The 18881-nt window shown below is 40.9% G+C and overlaps 1 protein-coding gene across 1 annotated transcript in view; it reads left to right on the top strand.

Moving 5' to 3' along the window:
• Positions 1-18881, top strand: part of itga9 (integrin, alpha 9) — a 50113-nt gene that overhangs the window by 12718 nt on the left and 18514 nt on the right. The window contains exons 11-15 of the mRNA XM_080481612.1: positions 514-608; positions 1837-1927; positions 2224-2269; positions 2378-2532; positions 4014-4174. Coding sequence (XP_080337738.1) covers positions 514-608; positions 1837-1927; positions 2224-2269; positions 2378-2532; positions 4014-4174 — 548 coding nt within the window. The remainder of the gene's footprint in view (positions 1-513; positions 609-1836; positions 1928-2223; positions 2270-2377; positions 2533-4013; positions 4175-18881) is intronic.

Here is an 18881-nt window from a genome sequence, read left to right as displayed (position 1 = left end):
ACAGAAAAAGCCGGACACTCTCGCCAACTGACAGACAATTATTTACAACTTAACTGCTCCTATTTCTTTTGAAGAGAACTACAGTAGACCATGCGACCAAAGTAACTTTATTTCTCTTTTGAGGTAACTGGGTGTAATGCTAATCATTGTTTTATTATTTTGCTTTGGTTTTCTGCCCCCCATGACATGGAAGTGTTTTGGTTTATAAAAACCATTAATGTGGACTTTCTGTTGAAATGACCTTAAAGGAGGGCGTTTTAACACTCTTGCCAGCACTTTATGATCTTGTTTCCACTTTCTCAGAGGTTGCACAACTTTTATTGCCTCTAACAACACTTAATTGTCTATTACGAGTCTCACTATTAGAGCTTGTTTCCCATGCGCTGGCCTGCTCAAAGTAAGCAGAGGGCCTTAATGCATGATTTTGTGTAACCTCACAGCCATTTATGTCATCATTCACATGAGTGCCAGCTTTTAATAGAAATACGTTTTGTCATTTATTTGTCTTTTCAGACGTAGCCATAGGAGCACCTAAAGAGGATGACTTTGGAGGAGCGGTCTACATCTACCATGGAGATGCTACAGGACTTATCAAGAAGTATTCGATGGTAAGAATTTCTCAAAGTATCATCATTTAATCATCATATGCAGCATTGTCATTACAAGATATGCTTTTTTCCTCATTTCTGCTTTTGAGAGTCTCTTTATAGTCTCATAAATGTGTAGAGAATTTTGGTTAAAGCCATGCAGTTGCCTCTGAATGCATGCAGATGCAATAGCTGGGTAATGTGTGGTAAAATCACAGGTGGTAAAGCCTTAGGGAAACATTTTAGACCCACAGAGAACCAGACACAGTTTCTCATGTCAATTATAATGACTACAATGCATTTTCAAGCTCAATTGGCGTCACTTTGATCCTTATATACTGTCATGTATCCTCCAATCAAAGATCATGATTACAAATTGAACAATGTTTTTCATTAGAAAAATGTTTCCTCATTAATCTGTGAATAAAAATAAATCTAATTGCTCGTGGATTTTTTTTTCTCCCTGATTATCCACTGCAACTCTTTTCTGCACAAATTGCTCTGTAAACATGTGGGAATAATACACTGCCTGTAAATGATAGCAAAACCATTTATAGTGCATTTATGCAGCAAGGAACAGTGATCAGTTGGGAAAGTCTCATTTCCCAGTTTAGTGTTCATATGACTATAAGAAATGAGCAATAGGACTTACTTCAGCAGTGCAGCTTCACCAGAAGAAAAAAGCGGGGGGGGGGAATTCTATTTTCAATGTTAGCCTGTTCTGCTGTAAGTCCTTAGGCAGGACTCAAATGGTCAGGCTTTGTCAGCTAGAGCATCCAGGGTAGATCCTGTGGCAATCTATTTCTCTGAAGCGCCGTAATTTGTACCTTTAATGTGAAGAAAAGTGAGTAACTTTTGATTGACATCATGTACTTTTTCCCGCAGCTGTCCAAAACCTCCCACTTTTCCTTGTGCAAATCTCCCAGTTTGACAGCGTGCAGATGTATTTTTCCCTGTGGAAAGTGGTACCTTTCCCACCTCCCACTTTCTCATAAATGCACCATTATATTATTGTTCATATCCATAAGTCACCGTTCCTCTTTTTTAAATGCAGAGATATCCACTCAATAGCTTCTTTTCCCCTTTCACTCTCACTACTATCCCTGAAATAACCCAAACTTCTCACATAATTAGATTTTTCATCTCTGAAAAACAAAGGCAGAGCAAGCACAAGTCAACCTTTTTTTTTTTTCCACGTTGGCTCACATGTGCACATGTGTTATTTAAAGGCTGGTATCCTTTGTTCCAGAAACTGTCCGGACGGAGCATACACCCTGGTCTGCAGATGTTTGGCCAATCCATCTCTGGCAATGTGGACATGGATGGCAATGGATACTCAGGTATATTCACACTGCATTTTCAGTAAGGTTGGGAATAAAATAGATATTGAATCAATAATTGGATTGTTCACCCTATTAGGTGTGTCCTCTTACTCTCACCAGCAGAGGTTCAGACTCGTGATTGAGGCATCTTGTTTACCACATTCCACAGCTGACAGTCAGTCTGAGCCAGCATGACAGCAAAACACCTCTGTGCTTTGTTTCAGACATGCAGGTGCAATGGCTGCTGTCAGCAGATGTTGCATTAATATCTCTTTCCTGGATTTCAAAATCTGTCATATATTTTTTTGTTGTAGATGTCACCATTGGAGCTTTCATGGCAGATAGTGTGGTTCTACTGAGGTGAGTTGCAGACTTTATCTCTGCGACGCTGCAGTCCATGCAAATCAAGGCAGCATTTGTTTTACTTTGTACTTGTTTTAATGTTCAGTCTCTCTCATGATCATGTAGGACCAGGCCCGTGATTACAGTGGATGTCTCCATCTTCCTGCCCGTGTCCATCAACATCTCAGTGCCGCAGTGCCACGAGGGCCACCAGAACATAAACTGTTTCAACGTCACCGTCTGCATGCGCTTCAGAGGGAGACAGCTGCCCGGCCAAATAGGTGATAAATCCCGACCGATGAAAACCACACTCCTCTCTATCCATGACTTAAGATGCCCAGTGAGATAGAGCTGAAGAGGATATACACTGTATTTTTGTATTGATTGAAGATTAACACCTTTCCTCCTTTTATCTGGCTCAATTGATTATATTTTATCATTTGCAGATCAATTAAAATCAAGTTTTTCACTCTTCACATAACGATTGTTTTCAAGAGAATATTTTCAATTCCAGATTCTGCTTTTATTTTTGAATTGTAAAAGCTTAATTTGACTTGGAGCCTTTTTTTTTAAGGAATTAGTTCAGACAATTACTATGTTTGATCCCATATAGCATGTTAAATAAAAACCAAGGCAAACAGCTGACCTGCACTCTAAGCAAATACAATCTCTTTAATATCTTTTTTTATGAAGATGTTAAACCAGAATGGTCAAAGCAATAAATAGTTATTTGTTTCTTGAGAAACATCATGCTTTATTGTCACTGAAAATCAAGTCATTGCAGTTAACCTGCTCCCTCTTTCAAATACCTATAGATGTGGTTTGGCCATTTTGTGTTGTGAGAAAGTGAAATTTATGCTCCTTTAAATTTTTTGAGATTGATTCAAATTGGAAACCGTGTAAACACGATCGCACCAACTTACCGCAAGCCTTTGGCTGGTGGCTGACAGTCAGTATGGCCAATGGTTTACCCTCCGACCTTGCGCTAACTGACTGCCGGGGTGCGGTGCCCGTTGAGAGCTGAGGTGTAGTCCTGTTCCAGTGTTTGGGTGCGGTCATTTGCAGCACCCCTCCAGGGGAGCAGGAACCCTGTCCTTACATAATGACTGTGTCCTGGCTGACAGGAAAAAGGACTCTCTGTTTAGCCGTCTGGCGAGCGCCATGGAAAGTGCAGCACCATGTGTTTGGTGACTCCCATAATGAAACCCTACTTCGCCTCCTCCAGAGTGAGCTCATGGCCTTCTCTCTGCTGGACGGCGAAAACAGTAGGCTTTGGTCTGACTGGGGTGTGTTTAGCACCCCTCCCACTGTTTTACCAGCATCACACCCTCTACAAGAAATCACTACAGAATGAGGCTGATTCATTCAGAGGAATGGATTTCAAATAGTCGGAGGACCATATAAGGTTTTCTCGGAAATATTGCTAATGTTTGACTTCATGCTTATGATTCCTGGATTCAAAACAGGTTTTGCCCTATTCTGTCTGTCTCAGCGTCAATAAATCCAGGCCTGGAAGCAGCAGGAATTTTGTTTTTAAGATGTTTTCTTTCACACCTACACGTGTTTTGCCGCAGCAGATGGAAAATTCAATGAATTAGTTTTTTTGTGTAACCATGTTGGTTCACCTTTCTCTGTAGAAATAGCAGCACAAACACTTATTGTTCTGTATAAGTGTGTCAGTAGACATCTCAGCATTAAGATACCATGTTAATGCTGAAGTGTTTTTATCTGTTTTTTTTGTTGTTGCCTTTTTTTTACCCAGAGTTGCTGTATAACTTAACAGCTGATGTGGATAAGCGACAGAAGAGCCAACCTTCCCGGATTTACTTCAGTCATAGTGGATCTCAGATCAGTCAGATGAACCAGCAGTTCAGCCTGGATATCAACAGAGAGGACTGCCAGCGCTACACTGCCTACGTTAAGGTACATTTTGAGCCTTCACACTGCTCCATGTGTTAGCATTGGGCCGCTCATGTGGTCCTGCTGTCCTCAGCCGATCCCTCTGTTACTTTCCCATGACACTGAGCGCATTCACCCCGCTGTGCTGATTTGTGATGTGATTTATTTGCTCGTGTGGTCTTGTTTTCCCTCTGTATTTATTTGTGAAGTTTCTTGCTGGACCATGAAAGTAAAAATGTTTGGACAGATCAAAACAAGAGGATTATTACGTTGATGAAAGTCTGGGCTACTGCATGTCTCATAGTGGCAAGAGAAATGGGTGCTGTAGCCAAAGGTCTCGGATCAGCAGGCATCTGCTCGGAAGCTATTTGGGTCACCCTGCCGGGTGAGGTTAAAGGTAACAGTCTGGCCCTTGATGGCTCCTGAAGCCATGCTACTCAAGTGTGCGTCTGCAGAAAATGACAGAAACAGGAAACAGAGTCTCTTTTGTCATCGCATAGTCCCTCTTTTGTGTTCCTCTGTGATTTAGTCCTGCAGCCACGGAGAGGGTCCTCGTCCTGAGGGCACCATCCATGTTTCACCTCCGCTAATATGGAGGCCCGCAGCAGGCCTGTAAATTTCACTGGCATTCTTAACGGTGCTCTCCAGGCGCTTTCACTGTGGGAGGCAGAGCTGCCAGCTGAAGGGGGCTGTCATTACCGCGCCTGCCACTACTCATTCTTCTATTCAGACTGTAATGAGAGCACCGCACACAGATCAGTTGTGGCAGTAATCTTCTTCATTCAGCGCGACTCGCACATGAAACTTATCAGCGTCAATTCATCGAAGTCGAGTACGTGTTTATGCGGGCTCTTTAATAAACCCGGGCAGTTTTACAGGCTGGATAATCACTTCATTTCAAACTTAATTTTCAGTTCTGTCCATTGAAGTTTCAACACACATAACACTAAAAGGAGGGTAAGTCACATAAAGTGGTGTTTCTGCGCTGAGAAAGTCTAACATTTCAACACCCGAACCAAACATCTTCAGGTTTGTGGGTGGGCTCGGAGCTGCCACATATCTGTGACATCTTTCTGGCTGGGAGATAAACACACTTACACTTTAAGGATGGTCCATCAGGCCAGATGTTACTTTAGGGACATGCCATATTTTGCACTTTGCTGAGTTACTTCAGGCACTGAAGCCACACAATGAAATTACAATTTAATGCTGCTAATATAGATTTAAATAAAACAAATGAATGCAGTCTTAATGATCTTTAGACCAGCATTAAGCTGAATAATGCTACCTGTATTATTTATGGATGTCTGCAGGCTGTGTTATTTCAACTTCGTGTTATTGATCCACATTTAAAGAATGGAATTGATCTGCTCATCACACTCAACAACAAGGCAAATAAGAACATCCTCACAATCTGTCAAGGTAGTCTTTACTTGCTCTGCAAATAGTGAGGTCTGCAGATGTCGGGGTCTTTTGTGGAAACATTGAGTTGTTTGGATTGGCTTAACTGAGGTGTGAAGTGCATCATGATTTCCACTGGAGCTGTGGGCATCCTTTGTTTGTTCTACATTGCTACAGATTCCACCTGTTCAGCAGCACAAAGTAGTTATGAGAGTCCCAGTGTTACTAAAATCCACAGAGACCTATCCAGGACTGGGTGCATGCCAAGGTGTGGTGCCCAAATTACAACCTTACCAGACTGTTTATGGGCTGAATGACCTTAAATATGTCTGAAAAAGTACAGGGGCCAAAGATTAGGACCTAGCATGATAAGTGTCTACCCATGAGTTTGTTGTTGCACGGCATGTGTTTGTCCTAAACGTAGAGGAAGAGCTGCAGAATCACAATAATCAGAGGCAAACTGGCTCCGCTCTGAGTGAGGGTCTCGTCTGCTGGACCAATCGCATCATTTATCTTCCTCGTGTGTCTGCCCACATGAGCTATTCCTCCCTTTCCCCTGAAAGAGGTATGCTAATAGAAACCAGCTGGTTGCCCAACTGCACCCTCCGGGGCGGGGGGGGGCTACTCCACCCTTCACTCAGCTGAAACATGCGGAGAAAGCTCGGGGGTGAGACTGGCGCTACAGCAAGGTGCTGGCCTGCTGTTGTATCGACGGGCGCCGGTGGTGGAAAACCTTCACGTCAGGGTTGATTGCTCGAGCCCTGATGCATGAAGGCCGCTGGAAGCAGGCCATCAGCTATTCTGAGCCACTCGCACGTTTGTAACTCTTCTGACCTTCTGTTGACCCCTAGTTGTTATTAAAGTTAGCACTACATTTTTGGATTACACTTGGTAAAGTTGTTACATGAAGCAGGGCATGCCCAATTTCCAATGTTTGAAATCATGTAACATTTTGCATCGGCTGCTCAGTAGATCAGGGAAACGCTGAGAATATGAGGGAAAGTTATTCAGAGAGCAAAGAAGCAAACAGTACAATGTTGAATTTTCCAGGAGTAATTCCTTGTGAAATTATGCAAGACTTTCATGTTGATCATTTTTAACTTGTTTTCATTGGCATTAATGGACGGCATACCGTCGCACCAGATGGTCTTTGTTTAGTTATTTTTAGCAAAATAAACTCCACACCGACTTTCACTGCAGTTGTACCTCACATCGAGTGAGGGAGGGGAGGTCATGATGACTGATGAATGATTAGAAGCTCAGATGGGCCGCAGCGCCGTGCGTGAGCTGGAAATGACTCATTTAACAAGAGGACCAAGAATTCTTGAGTTTGATGTGTTTTATTAAGTACATTTGTTCAGTTGGCATGTTGTATGTATGAGCCATATTTCCTTAAGCTGACTAAGCCAGACCGAGTTCGTGTAGTAAAATACTTTTGAGTATTATTCACATGCACACAGACGCCTCATCGATTAATCCCTTTCATCAGAAACAACCCAAATATTTGCGTGAGAGGTAACTGGCTTCTGGGTTCGTATTCCTGTCTGCATGTCCTTTCCTGGGTGGGTATGATGAGAAACAGATATTGTAGTTTGAATAGTGGAAGAGTTGCTTATCTTGAGACAAAGTTTACAGTGAAACTAGTGTGTATGTGTACCAAGGAGTGCAGCAGTGATGCTCTGCGCTACGTGTTAATCTGCTCACAGTTCAGTGCATTATATTGATAAAACAATGTCAAAGTCTTTGTCATATTTATTTGCTTAATTTCATAAAAAGTGATCAGTTTTATTGAGGAATTTGTGTGGGATTGTTGTGTTTTTTTTGGATTGCTGTCGGAAGGGACATTTTGTTCGCAAGCTCACCTTTACCCCGACACATTTGGAGAATCAACACATGGTTGGTGAAAACTCAAAATGTTGTTGTGTGATAAATCTGTTGGAGAAGATGAACTCTATCTAGAAGTCATGGCACAATGTCGTCCACAACCCCTGTCATTTCCCAGAAAGGCAATAATTCCAATTCCTATAAAATAAAGACTTCAAACCTCATCCAGCAAGAGTTAACTCCAGAGACTTTGAAGTGTTAAAATATAACCTTATTTCTGGGTTTTAGATGTCTTTCCTGCTGCGCAGCATTTTATAACAATCACTTAAAAAGTTATTACAACATTTTGCCTTGAGCCAGAAATACAAACCTAGTGATGAAAGTTAGACAATTGCTAAAATCATTAGGATCTATCATCTCCAAAGTTTTGCACATGCAAAACATCACAACTTACATTCCATGGTGTGTTTCGTGGGACACTGTCGAACTGTCTAATTGCCATTAGTACAGCAGCAAGCCAAGTCCCATTGGAAAACTATTTAGATTTGGTTCTATGTTGTTTATGTACACCTCTATGTTTTATGTCAAGTAAAGCATTATTTTATCAAGTCCAACAGGTACAATGTTGGACATATACTGTGATATATACTTTACTTTAAACTGTAAACCCTTTATTCGTTATTGAGTACTTAACAGTAAGTACTGTTTGGTTGTAGGTTGATTTTGCTCTCTTGGGTTTGATTCATTGTCTGTTTTAGATCATATTTTTTCAGGTATTCCCGCAGTAGACGTCCTGCACTCCTTCTGTGTTTACATCTCCGGCAGTTGATCCATCACTGTACATGTTTTTACTCCAGCCGTCCCATTACAGCGGCGCGCACGTGAGTCTTGAAATCATTCCAAAAGCCAGTTCCATTTGTGGCCATGAGTGGTTTAGTGTAGCGCTGTAGATGCGTCACAGTCTCCGAGGAGGAGCTAAAATAGGCAGCTGAAGTTGAAGCTGTAACAGTTGTCCGTTTTAATTTAGCTTGTAAAGTATCCTAACTCCCCCTGTCCCCTGGCCTACATTACTCTATGCCCCATATATCCTCCGTCCTCTCACGTTTGTCTACCACCGCTGGAGTATTTGAAAGTCCATCAAACTTGTTCCGAAGACTGCTGCTATTGTTGGAGCATTTAGAAGATGACCACCTCTCTGTCAACGCTAAGTGCACTCAGGCCCCTTCCGGCCTCATAAGAATAAAAGTCCCCATTGTGCGGACTTGTTTTGAACAACACAGTGCTTGAAGCTTTCAGGCTGATGGTCTTTGAAGATGCAGATGGAACCAGGTTATGCGCATCATGAGCTCTGCAAATTGGATTCAAAAGAGATAATGTTTTAACTTGCCTATTTCGATGCTTGTTAGAATCATAATGTTGCCCATTTGGATCCCATTTGGCTACATTACACAAGTCTGATTACAGAGGCATCATTTGCATGCCAATATGTTGTTAGGAAAGACAAAAACCAACAATAAATACAGCTTTACCGCCATTGTGGTTTTTCCCATCAGGTTATTTGCTGTGACGTAATTTATATTTCAATAACTTTTCTTGTATTTGGTAATATCAAATATCATGCTGTCTATATTATTATATATACTATAATACAGTATACTGGGCTGGAGTTCTGGATTTCAGAAGTTGCGCTAGAACGTTTTTTGTTTTTAATAAATTTATAAAAACATAACTCTAACCCGAGCAAAAAATATAGAAAATACTATACTAACATTATAATACTATCTGTTACCCTGCACATGATAATGCGGTATATGAGATGGACAGGCTTCCATTTCTCACATAAAGTAATTTGTTTTCTTTGAACAATATAAACAGAACTGTTAAGCATTTCTTTGAACAATTTACTTTCAGTCCAATGAGGATGTTCAGGTCTGGTTGGGTTTGGAAGTATGTGCTGCAGCACCATATTTACTGTTCATCGCCACTCGACCTGTGTTCCTAATAACAGACGAGCCTCTGGTTCTCACACCGCTGCAACCAGGACGCACACAGTTGCATTACGACTCAATATGCATTATTAAAGTTGAGAAAAAGACCTACAAATCTCACATAAGTACATTTACCAAATAAGCTACCATAATTGCCTGTAAAAAGGAAAACTCTCTTTTTAATAATAAGACAAACAAATACATACCAAGTTTCCATCAGATGATGTTTCAAAGGCATCAGCCATCTGCTGCGGCCAGTTGTGGTTAAGGGACGTTTAAACACAGTTAAAACTGATTGCCTGGTTTAACTGTAGGTCAGAAGCTTTCAACAAAAAAGCTAGAGATAACAGAGTGGAGAAAGCAAACACAACAGAAGAGACACAGACAAAAAGGTAACGTCTAATGGCATGTAGTAGTGGAAAATAGCCAAGAGACTGGAAAATATGAATACAATTTGCTACATAAAATAGGTTCCTGTACAGTCAGGGTCACTTCAAGCAGGTGCTGTGTCTGTCGTTTGAGAAAAAAAAATTAAATGCCTTAAAGATTCATTGCTGACTCTGTGGACCAATAGGATTTGACTCTGCATCGCTGAAGATGAACAATTAAAGTGAAGTCACTGACACTGACAGTATGCTACACTTTCTTATTACTGACAGATTATCTAATTGCATCTGAACTCAGTGACATCTGCTCTCTTTCTTTCTCAGAGTAAGTCGCAACAGGTTTAAAAAAAAAAGAAAAAAGAAAAGTCATCTCTACTGACTCCACCACTTCAGTCTGCTGTCCGCAGACAAACAGGAAACCCAGGAGCACAAATCCAAGCAGGAGTTCCTGTCGTTGCATCCTAAGTCTCCAGTAAGACAAAGTGCCAGAAACTCGGTGCTGTCTGGCACACGCAGACCCGGAGCTGCCGTCACACTGCCGGCTTTGTTTTCCTCTTTAAAGTTCAACAGAAATGTGCAATTCCCTCGATGCCGCGCTCCACATTTCATTTACCTCTGGCCAAGAGAGCTGATACAATGAAAGTATATAGCGGGAAGGTAATCAAACCCATGTGTCTTGCATTACTCAAGGCAGCAAGTCAAGCGCTTACTATTTACAGAGAATATATTAAAAAAGTTAAATATATATGGATATATAATAAATCAAATGGAAAATGTCATAGACGCTTTCATATAAAAAGAATCCAGCTGAATGCTTGAGCTGCAAGTATTATTGTTAATCGCATTTACTGGACACTGAAGAAGAGCTGTTGAGGTTAATTTTAGCTCACAGTAACATTTTCATCAGGATTTCCCTACATGGCCCTGCCAGCATGAACATTGGACAGTTCTTCTCCAGCGTAGTTCTGCTGGTGCACAGCCAACAGACTTTAGTTGCAGTGCAACAAATCACTTTCCTCGTGAAAATTTCCCTCATGTATGTGCACGCAAGATATAAGGGAGGTTTTATTTTTAGTGTGGCTGCTCATTACACCGAATCTGTTCTTTTGCTGTAGTAAATCCATTGTCGTCACTCACATCAACAGCGACCAAGGGGTGTGCAGATTTGATGACTTGTTGTTTTTGGCCGGCAAGCAGTCTGGGCAAAACGTTTCTCTCAGTCTCTTGGCCGCGCTGCTGCCACGATGCCACCACAAGGCAACATAATGGGTGGCCAAGCCTGACCACAGTGGAATAGTTACTCCTGTCGTGTTTCCCACTTCCACTGCAGAGGAAACAGTTGGAGGGCTCGGTGTTCGTGTTTGCTCGAGGTAAAAAACTACCTTGTTGTCATTTCCCACTACTTGAACTATTCGCTAATATATTTATATATATATATATATATATAAAACAACTTTGAATTGTCCTTCTTGTGTAAACATGAACAATCTGCAGCAGGAAATGAAACAAATTTATACACAAGACATTTGTTTATATCTGGCAGTGGCTGTCATCGACCCTCATAAGGTGGATTTGACAAATTTGTGTGTGCGTGCTGCAGTTTTATCAGGACTTTGTCTAAAAACAATAGTTCCAACAATAACAGAGAAGTTGAAGCACCCCAGATTCGAGCATGGTGACGAAATCAGCTCCAGGAAGCATCTGGAGGCCTCCTCTATCACCAGGATGGAACAGACCCAAACACTCGCACTCATTTTGAAAACGGAACATTTTGATCCGCTCCTCCCCACTGTTATCTCGTCCATCATGGGAATGTTTTCTCCCGGGATTGAAATAGAGATTTTCATTAGATTTCTGGGGTCACTGGGTAGTATAGCATTTTAAGTGTCTCAAATGACAGAAAAATCATAGATTATAGACTCTATAGAGGAATTCTTTCAAGAATAAAACATTTGTGTGCAATTAATTGCATTAAAATGCAGATTGCAGGCTTCCTGTTTATGTAGAAAGGAGATTTATCAGGCTGTTGAAGGAAGCTAATCTCTCAATGGCAGGAAGTCTTCACATGATTGTTGTTCTTTCTAAACAACAACAAATCCACAAATAGAATGATGCTTTGAGTTGAATGGGTTTATGAGAAATAACCCAATAAATAATTGTGCTGTCTGAAACTATTCGTTTCTCTCTGACCTGTGCAATATTACAAATCTGCTGCTTTTACAAAACTAGCTTTCTTATTTTATTTTATCTATTTATGTATTTATTCTCTCTCCTCCCTTTTATGTATCGCTTTTTACCCAGTAATTGCCCCTCGGGGATAAATAAAGTTTTTTTATGATTCTGATTCTGAGTCCCTGTTTAAGAAGAATTTCACTATTTACTCCATTACAGGGGTTGTCAGAGTGTCGAAGGATGAGACTTCCTCACAGAGACTGAACTAAGCCGCACCACCCTCAACTCTCATGCTGTCCGTGCTTCGTCTCATGCCATGTAGTGATTTGTGGTTGAATGCTGAATGCTTTTCATTTAGCAGTCATTATATATAGTCTGCAACTGTTGAGACTGTCACAGTTTTGGTTTTGCACTGATCTTATCTTTTGATTTGAATAGTTGCTGTATGTGTTATGCCCAAATTCTGCTCTAAAAGTGTTTGTCTTACCTTCCATCTTTTCATTAATTTGTTTCTTTATCATGATAACCACAACATTTTGTCCTGTTTCTGTTACTGCGGCAATGACTTTCTGGTGTTTCCCTGTAAACATATTATTTGTGTTTGTAGTAAGTATTGAACGTTGTGTGCTTTAGGGAGGCCAGTGACATTACAGGCATGAAAAGATGCCACGTTTGGATAAATCAAACGACTTGACAATCTAAGAATTATCTATTCTTTGCCTCATATGGTAAATCCATTAAGCATGAAATGGAAGCGTGTGAACAAAGCAATTACCTAAAATTGAGTAATATTCTTTCTATTATTGGACAAAATACAATGCAGACATATAAGGTGTTGAAAGCCTGCTTGTTTCAGTTTGATTTGCAGCCTTTAAAGACCCAAACCGGCTTCCTTAAAAGGATTCCCTCTGAATTCTTCTTTCCTTTTCCAGCAGCGACTTTGTTTTGCTTCTTTGGCTGTGTCCTCGTTGTGACTCCTCGTACGTCTGTCAGGTTACAACGAAGATCAGTCGGGGTTAAAGGTAGATAGACATAATGATGAGGGGACCTCTGAGCGGAGACTTTGGGGAATGAGGAGGTCATAATGCAGCTCCTCTTCTCCTCTTCTCACTGATTCACTTTACAGCTTCCAGGTTATTTAAGGAGCAAAAGGTCTTGTTTTCACTGTAGAAGTAGCAGCGTTACCGAGAATAGGACAGAAACAATGTGTTGGAAATATCACAATACGAGAGCTGAGAGAGGAGGAACTGAGATATGAAGGAGCACATCTGTGTATTTATAGGCGGCAGGCTGGATTTCAGGTCCAGATATTACACTAATGCAGCTAAAGTTAGCATTGGCATCATGTCAGGTTGTTGTTGATAGACTGTAGTAAAAATAACACGCTGATGAATTTGGTATGTTTGAGCAGTAAACCAATTCCATCTGCCAATTTCCACTGGGGAAGTGAGGCACCTTTCTCTCCTCCATTATAAATCCCAGCTGTGGCTTTAACTGTCTAAGGGTCAAATGTTGAATGCCTTCTTCATGATGCACATGAGCCTATAAAGGTTTCCTGTAATTTGTGTTTATGTGAACATCGTTTTAAAAAGCAATAAATTCAATTAACATGGATCCTTAAAGAGAAGATGTGTATCTCTTTATCTGCACTGTAGGGATCTTTATCTCTGAGTCATTTTAAAGGGTCTGAAGCAAATAGGTGTTTGTGTGCTCAAGAGGACAGTTCGTTTGCGAGACACTTTGAAAAACATGTGACATATAAATGTATGGTTTTCCCTCCGTGCAAGACACGCAAGAAGTATTTACGAGTGTTGTCGCACTGGTGCGTGACAGTACAGATGGTATATGTTTCCTGTCGTGCAAGTGACGTTACCTTTCTGTTTAAGCCAAAAGGAAATGCGTGTTTTCTCCTGGGAGACATTAGAACACAACATCATGTCTAGTAGCACTCACTCTTGATAAAGGATGGGATTTGGTTGATTTACGTTTTCAGAGAAACGTCAGGTTCGCTCTGTACGAAGGATCTGGTGTCCTGTCTTTGAAAGCCAGCTGATCAGAGTTTCTTTTTCACTCGGTCCTGCCTTGAGTGTTGAAGGTTGAGAAAGAATTCATATTAAAGAAGTTTAAAAGAATCAAAAGGAATGCGCGAGACAGTGATAACGTGGAATGAACGTCGGATGAGAACAAGTGACAAAGGAAATGATTGAAATGGAATTATTTTTCTTAACTTTTATCATACCATTAATCTGATATGAAAATACACTCACATACTCAGATGTCTATTTTTTCAATGCTACATGATATACCGTGAATAATGTGCAAATGGCAGCCGGGAGTCTCTATTTTCCCTGGGATTTACCAGCAATCTGTCCAGGTTGTATCCTCCCTTCACACGTCGACTGGACTCTGTTTTGGATAGAGCTGTATAAAAGATGGATGGATGTATAATTTACTCATGTTAACAATAACACGGCGGTGTAGTGGTTGGCATTCTTAATCCACAGCAAAATGATCACTTTCTAACTTCCCTTCCACAACGTGGAGTTTTACGTGTTCTTCCTATGTGCGAGTGGGCTTTCACCGTGTACTCTGGTTTTCTCCTGCAGTTCTACGATATTTGCATTAGAGGAATTGGTGGCTCTCAATTAGCCATTGGGGTGAATGTCGGTGTCTTTGTTTTCCTTGCAATGAACCAGGGCAGGGTGTGCCCTGGCTTCTGCCCATAGTCAGCTGCTCCCCATCACCATATGTTGTAAAAAGCAGTACACAAGAGGAATGGATGAACCATAACTGAACATCCCCTGCAGTTCATGTTTCAAGCTAAATGAGCTCAATCTGCAGAATCACATCTGACAATGGACAAAAAGCAGTTTTCACTCTCGGTGTGTGTTTCGACTGTGGGAGAAAAGCAGAGAACCTGAGAAAATCCACTCACTCACTGACATATAAACTCCACAAACCCCACACAGTAAAGCCCTGAACAGAGTCAAACACCACGAGGTGAGAGCAATAACCATTCCACAAACGTGTGGCTCTTGTTAGGAAGTTCTCACTCTGTATTTGCTTGGTGTTCTTCACACAGTGTACGATGACCAGTGAGCCCTGTTGTTTGAAAGCCGGTGCCAGTTTGAATTGTTTTCTGGCTGCCACGTGCGTTGGTGCTCTACAGGTTTTGTGTGATTTATCAGGTTGGACACACATCTGAGAGTCACTGGGTCGACAAGCAGAATCAGACGGACTGAAACATTTTCCAGTGGTTGGAGTAAATATGTCTCATGTTGAATGGGAATTGTTTTCAGCGGGGCCTTGCATACATTTCCTATGACTGGCTGTTTGTTTCAGATTACTCAGAATCATTGGGTTTTGGACAGACTGAGGGTTTTACAAGTCTAGACCTTTGTTTCTTAATTTTTTTTAATCTTTTTTTATGTTTAACCAAACAAAGAAAGGTTATTTCCACTGCTGAGGAAGGACTCCTCACTTAAAGCTGCTATGGTCACAGTTTAGCCCGGCAAACTGCAGTTTTTCTGATTTGGTTAATTTTTGCTACCCACAAAGTGATGTTTTTGGCCACAGTTCTTCTTTCATTTTAAAAAATCTCCAAAGACCTGAAGCACTAAGCAGTAAAGGATCTAGTATCCAGATATTCATTTTAACAAAAGCAGAACCCGAATACATCACATGTATCTACAGAATGGTGCAAAGTCTGACGGCTGACAAGTGTTGGATGAATGATATGCAATAGTTTATGAAACTCTTATATGTTAAATAAGTGATGATGAAATAATGAGGGTTCAGTTATGCTTATTGAGGGGAATTCACTCCTGAGCATGTGCACTGACAAGTTCTCGTTAGCTGTTTTACTGTAAACGACCTTCTATTTACAGACTAGAAACGACCCCACTGAACTAAAATACACCATGAAGTCACAGGCTTCTAAACAATGAGGTGTAAAATATAAAAAAAAAAAACCTTGCTGATTAAAGGGATAATTCCCAACAGTAATCGTCATGATGTGCAAATACACACATATACAGCATATAGAGTAAAACAGTAAAATAAGCATAACTGAACCCTCATTATTTCATCATCACTTATTTAACATATAAATTTGACACAGATCAAAACTAGTTATCGTTAATGTTGCTGCATATATGTTCATATTCTTCACCTTTCAAAGTGGTAAAGTTACAGGGTTTGTTGACACTTTGCTCTGCAGCTCCCAAAATAATACTGGAGAACAACAGGTTTAAATAACAACACACTCCTGCATTGTTTGAAAAATGTGAGCTGCAAAAAAGCACTTAGTTTGGAGTTTTCACCCAATGAAGACGTAAAAGCTGAACAATGAAAGTGCAGTAAAAGCAGCAAAACAGTAAGAGGAAAACCACATAAAATGCAGAACAGTTAAAAAAAAAAAAAATGTACACGACGTGTTTAGAACCAGCTGCACTCATTCACAATAAGATGTCCTTGGCTGCGTCCTTGAAGGAAGTTATTTGCATTTTTGTTTTAAAAAAAATATCCTGCCACTGACAACCGAGGAACCTCTCCCTCAGCAGGATGGAGACTGATTGATAGTTAAGACTGATACGAAGAAAATACATTTAACTGAAGTAGTTCCGTCATGATTTGCAAAGTGACCTTTTTGGGGGGGATTTAACAGCAAAGATTGCCCGTCTTTATTTGTCTCTTATCTCTCTGCTATGACACGTCACCAGGAAGCTTTAGGAGCATGAGTTGCATCTTTGCAAAAAGAATTTAAGCTGCTCTTACTTGACTTTGCCAAGAACGTTTCAAGCTAAAACAATGGGACAGTTCTCTTTCCTACTCCTACAGTACTCAGGGTGTCATTCAACGCTTTTCCCAACATCTGCTAACCTATTCTGAGCCGAGCGGTGGCTGTAGTTTGACCTATAGTCACAAAAAGTTTCAGTAAGCATCCAACTTTCACACATCTTCTTTCAGGATAAGCTGCTCAAGTGAACGTATGCCATATGTTGCGTAGGTTACGGTCAATACTTTACATTTCAATTCCTCCTTTAGTGTTTCAGTATACACACATACCAAACAAACGTTGACAACCTGAATTCATTCATCACTTAACTAAAAAGCTTTTTTCCATTTAAACTAAGCTTCCCCGGCAATAAGCCCTTAAAAAAAAAAAAAAAAAAAAGGCCTCAACCTGCAAGCCATCCAAACACCCATTGCCCTTATAAGGAGTGCTGTGTGCACGTTTCCCTCACAAGTTAATAAAGACTTCCCATGACCAGGCTTAGGCTGTATGTTTTTGAGTGAATGGTTTGGCTGAGAGAGAAGCTCTTGGGCATTGCAGCCAAGCATGAGGCGTTTAAACTGAGGATCTGAGACTTATGCAGGCTGACGTCATCCTCTCTCTGCGCCCACCGCGGTGGAGCTGCTCTGAGCGCATGAAGCGGGCAGCTCGGTGTGTTTTTGATCAGACGTGTAAATCAGAGCTCGGTACATCAGACAGCAACTGTAGCGCAACTAACTCATCCAGAGATGGAATCTAAAAGGCCTGTTCAGCGTTGTTGTTTTAACTCATACAGTAGCGACATTATGCTCTTAAAATCAAGCAGAAAATACTTTATGTGCTTACGTTCTGCCAGTGTGGAAAATAAGCCATTCAAGCAGTTGAAATTGAAGCCAAGGAGAATTAATGGTTGGTGAGGTGCTAGCTATGCTCTGTTGTACCAGATAAATGGGTCCTGAGTGTGAACATAAACCCTGAGATAGTACATTGGCAGAAATCGTCTTCCAAAGCAGGAGGGTGCTGAATGTCAACAGTTTAACTTGATTTATTTTCTAAACATGCAGAATGACAAACTGACTGTCCCTCCTTTGTGATTTGAATGTATGAACAATCAGGGAGGCAGTACCTGCATCAAGTGTGTCATAAAACAGGCAAACTGTTGTAATGTGCAGATTTTTCATCCTATGGTTGAAAATTTACAATTATGGCTTCTGGAAAACAGCTGTTTCTCACTTAGCTTTTGGCTCGTTTGCTGTGTTGACTGGAACCCCTAATAAGTAATGTTGCGAAGGGGATGACTAAAGGTTTCAGACCATTTCTGATTAACCATGTGGAATATGTCTGTACTCTTTATTGAGAGTGCAATCATTGGAGTCCTTCCTCTTGTGTAAAGAAAAGGAAAACTTTACTCTCAATAGCTTGAGAACTACAGCTTCAGCCATCATTTAGATTTTAGAGGATGGCAGGAAGTTTTAATTTTCCCAGATTTGAATTTGTGTTGTGATTGTTTACATTAGAGTTTAAACACCTACTACCACCACAGTGCCAATTCAGATGTGTGTCTACTTGGAACTTTAGTTTCTGGATTTAAAATATCAGAAATGCCATCCATTCCAGTGTATCTGATGTGCGGTTGCGGACACACCCCGGAGCTCCTGTGTGGCGGATTAACACAGTGTTGGCCTGTTGTGAGGAGAATGGCCTGTCACAAGTTTTCTCCTCTGACGTTTACCAGCATGTAAGAAACAGTTGTTGGGTTTCTTTCCACAAAACTAAAGGTAGCAGACAGTTAACACTGTCTCTCTCTCAGGAAATCCTCAGTTCCATAAATATAGGAATTAAATGCAGGATCAGGTGGGAGCAAATGGTCTGAGCAGGGGTGCGGATTTGGGTGGTGGCAATTGGCAGCAGAGATCTGGGGATAATAAAAGCATAGGGCATGTGTTACCAAACACACTCCAGCACTTCTAGTGTGAGTATGCAGCAAGCGCTGGGAGGGCGCCGGTTAATTTGCCGTCTTTAGCTGCATTTCAAGAGGAAAGTGATGTTGCATTGCTCAATAATAGATGCTCTGTTTAAAAAGAAGTGGAAACCCCATTCGCTGTACACTAATACAAGAGACAAACTGTGCTTATTTCTTTATGCATTAAAGTCACATTTAAGCATGAGATGTTGACTGCAAGAAC

This window comes from Lipophrys pholis, assembly GCF_963383615.2.
Source record: "Lipophrys pholis genome assembly, chromosome: 15".
NCBI classification, from domain to species: domain Eukaryota; kingdom Metazoa; phylum Chordata; class Actinopteri; order Blenniiformes; family Blenniidae; genus Lipophrys; species Lipophrys pholis.
This window is presented reverse-complemented; position numbering and strand designations above follow the sequence as displayed.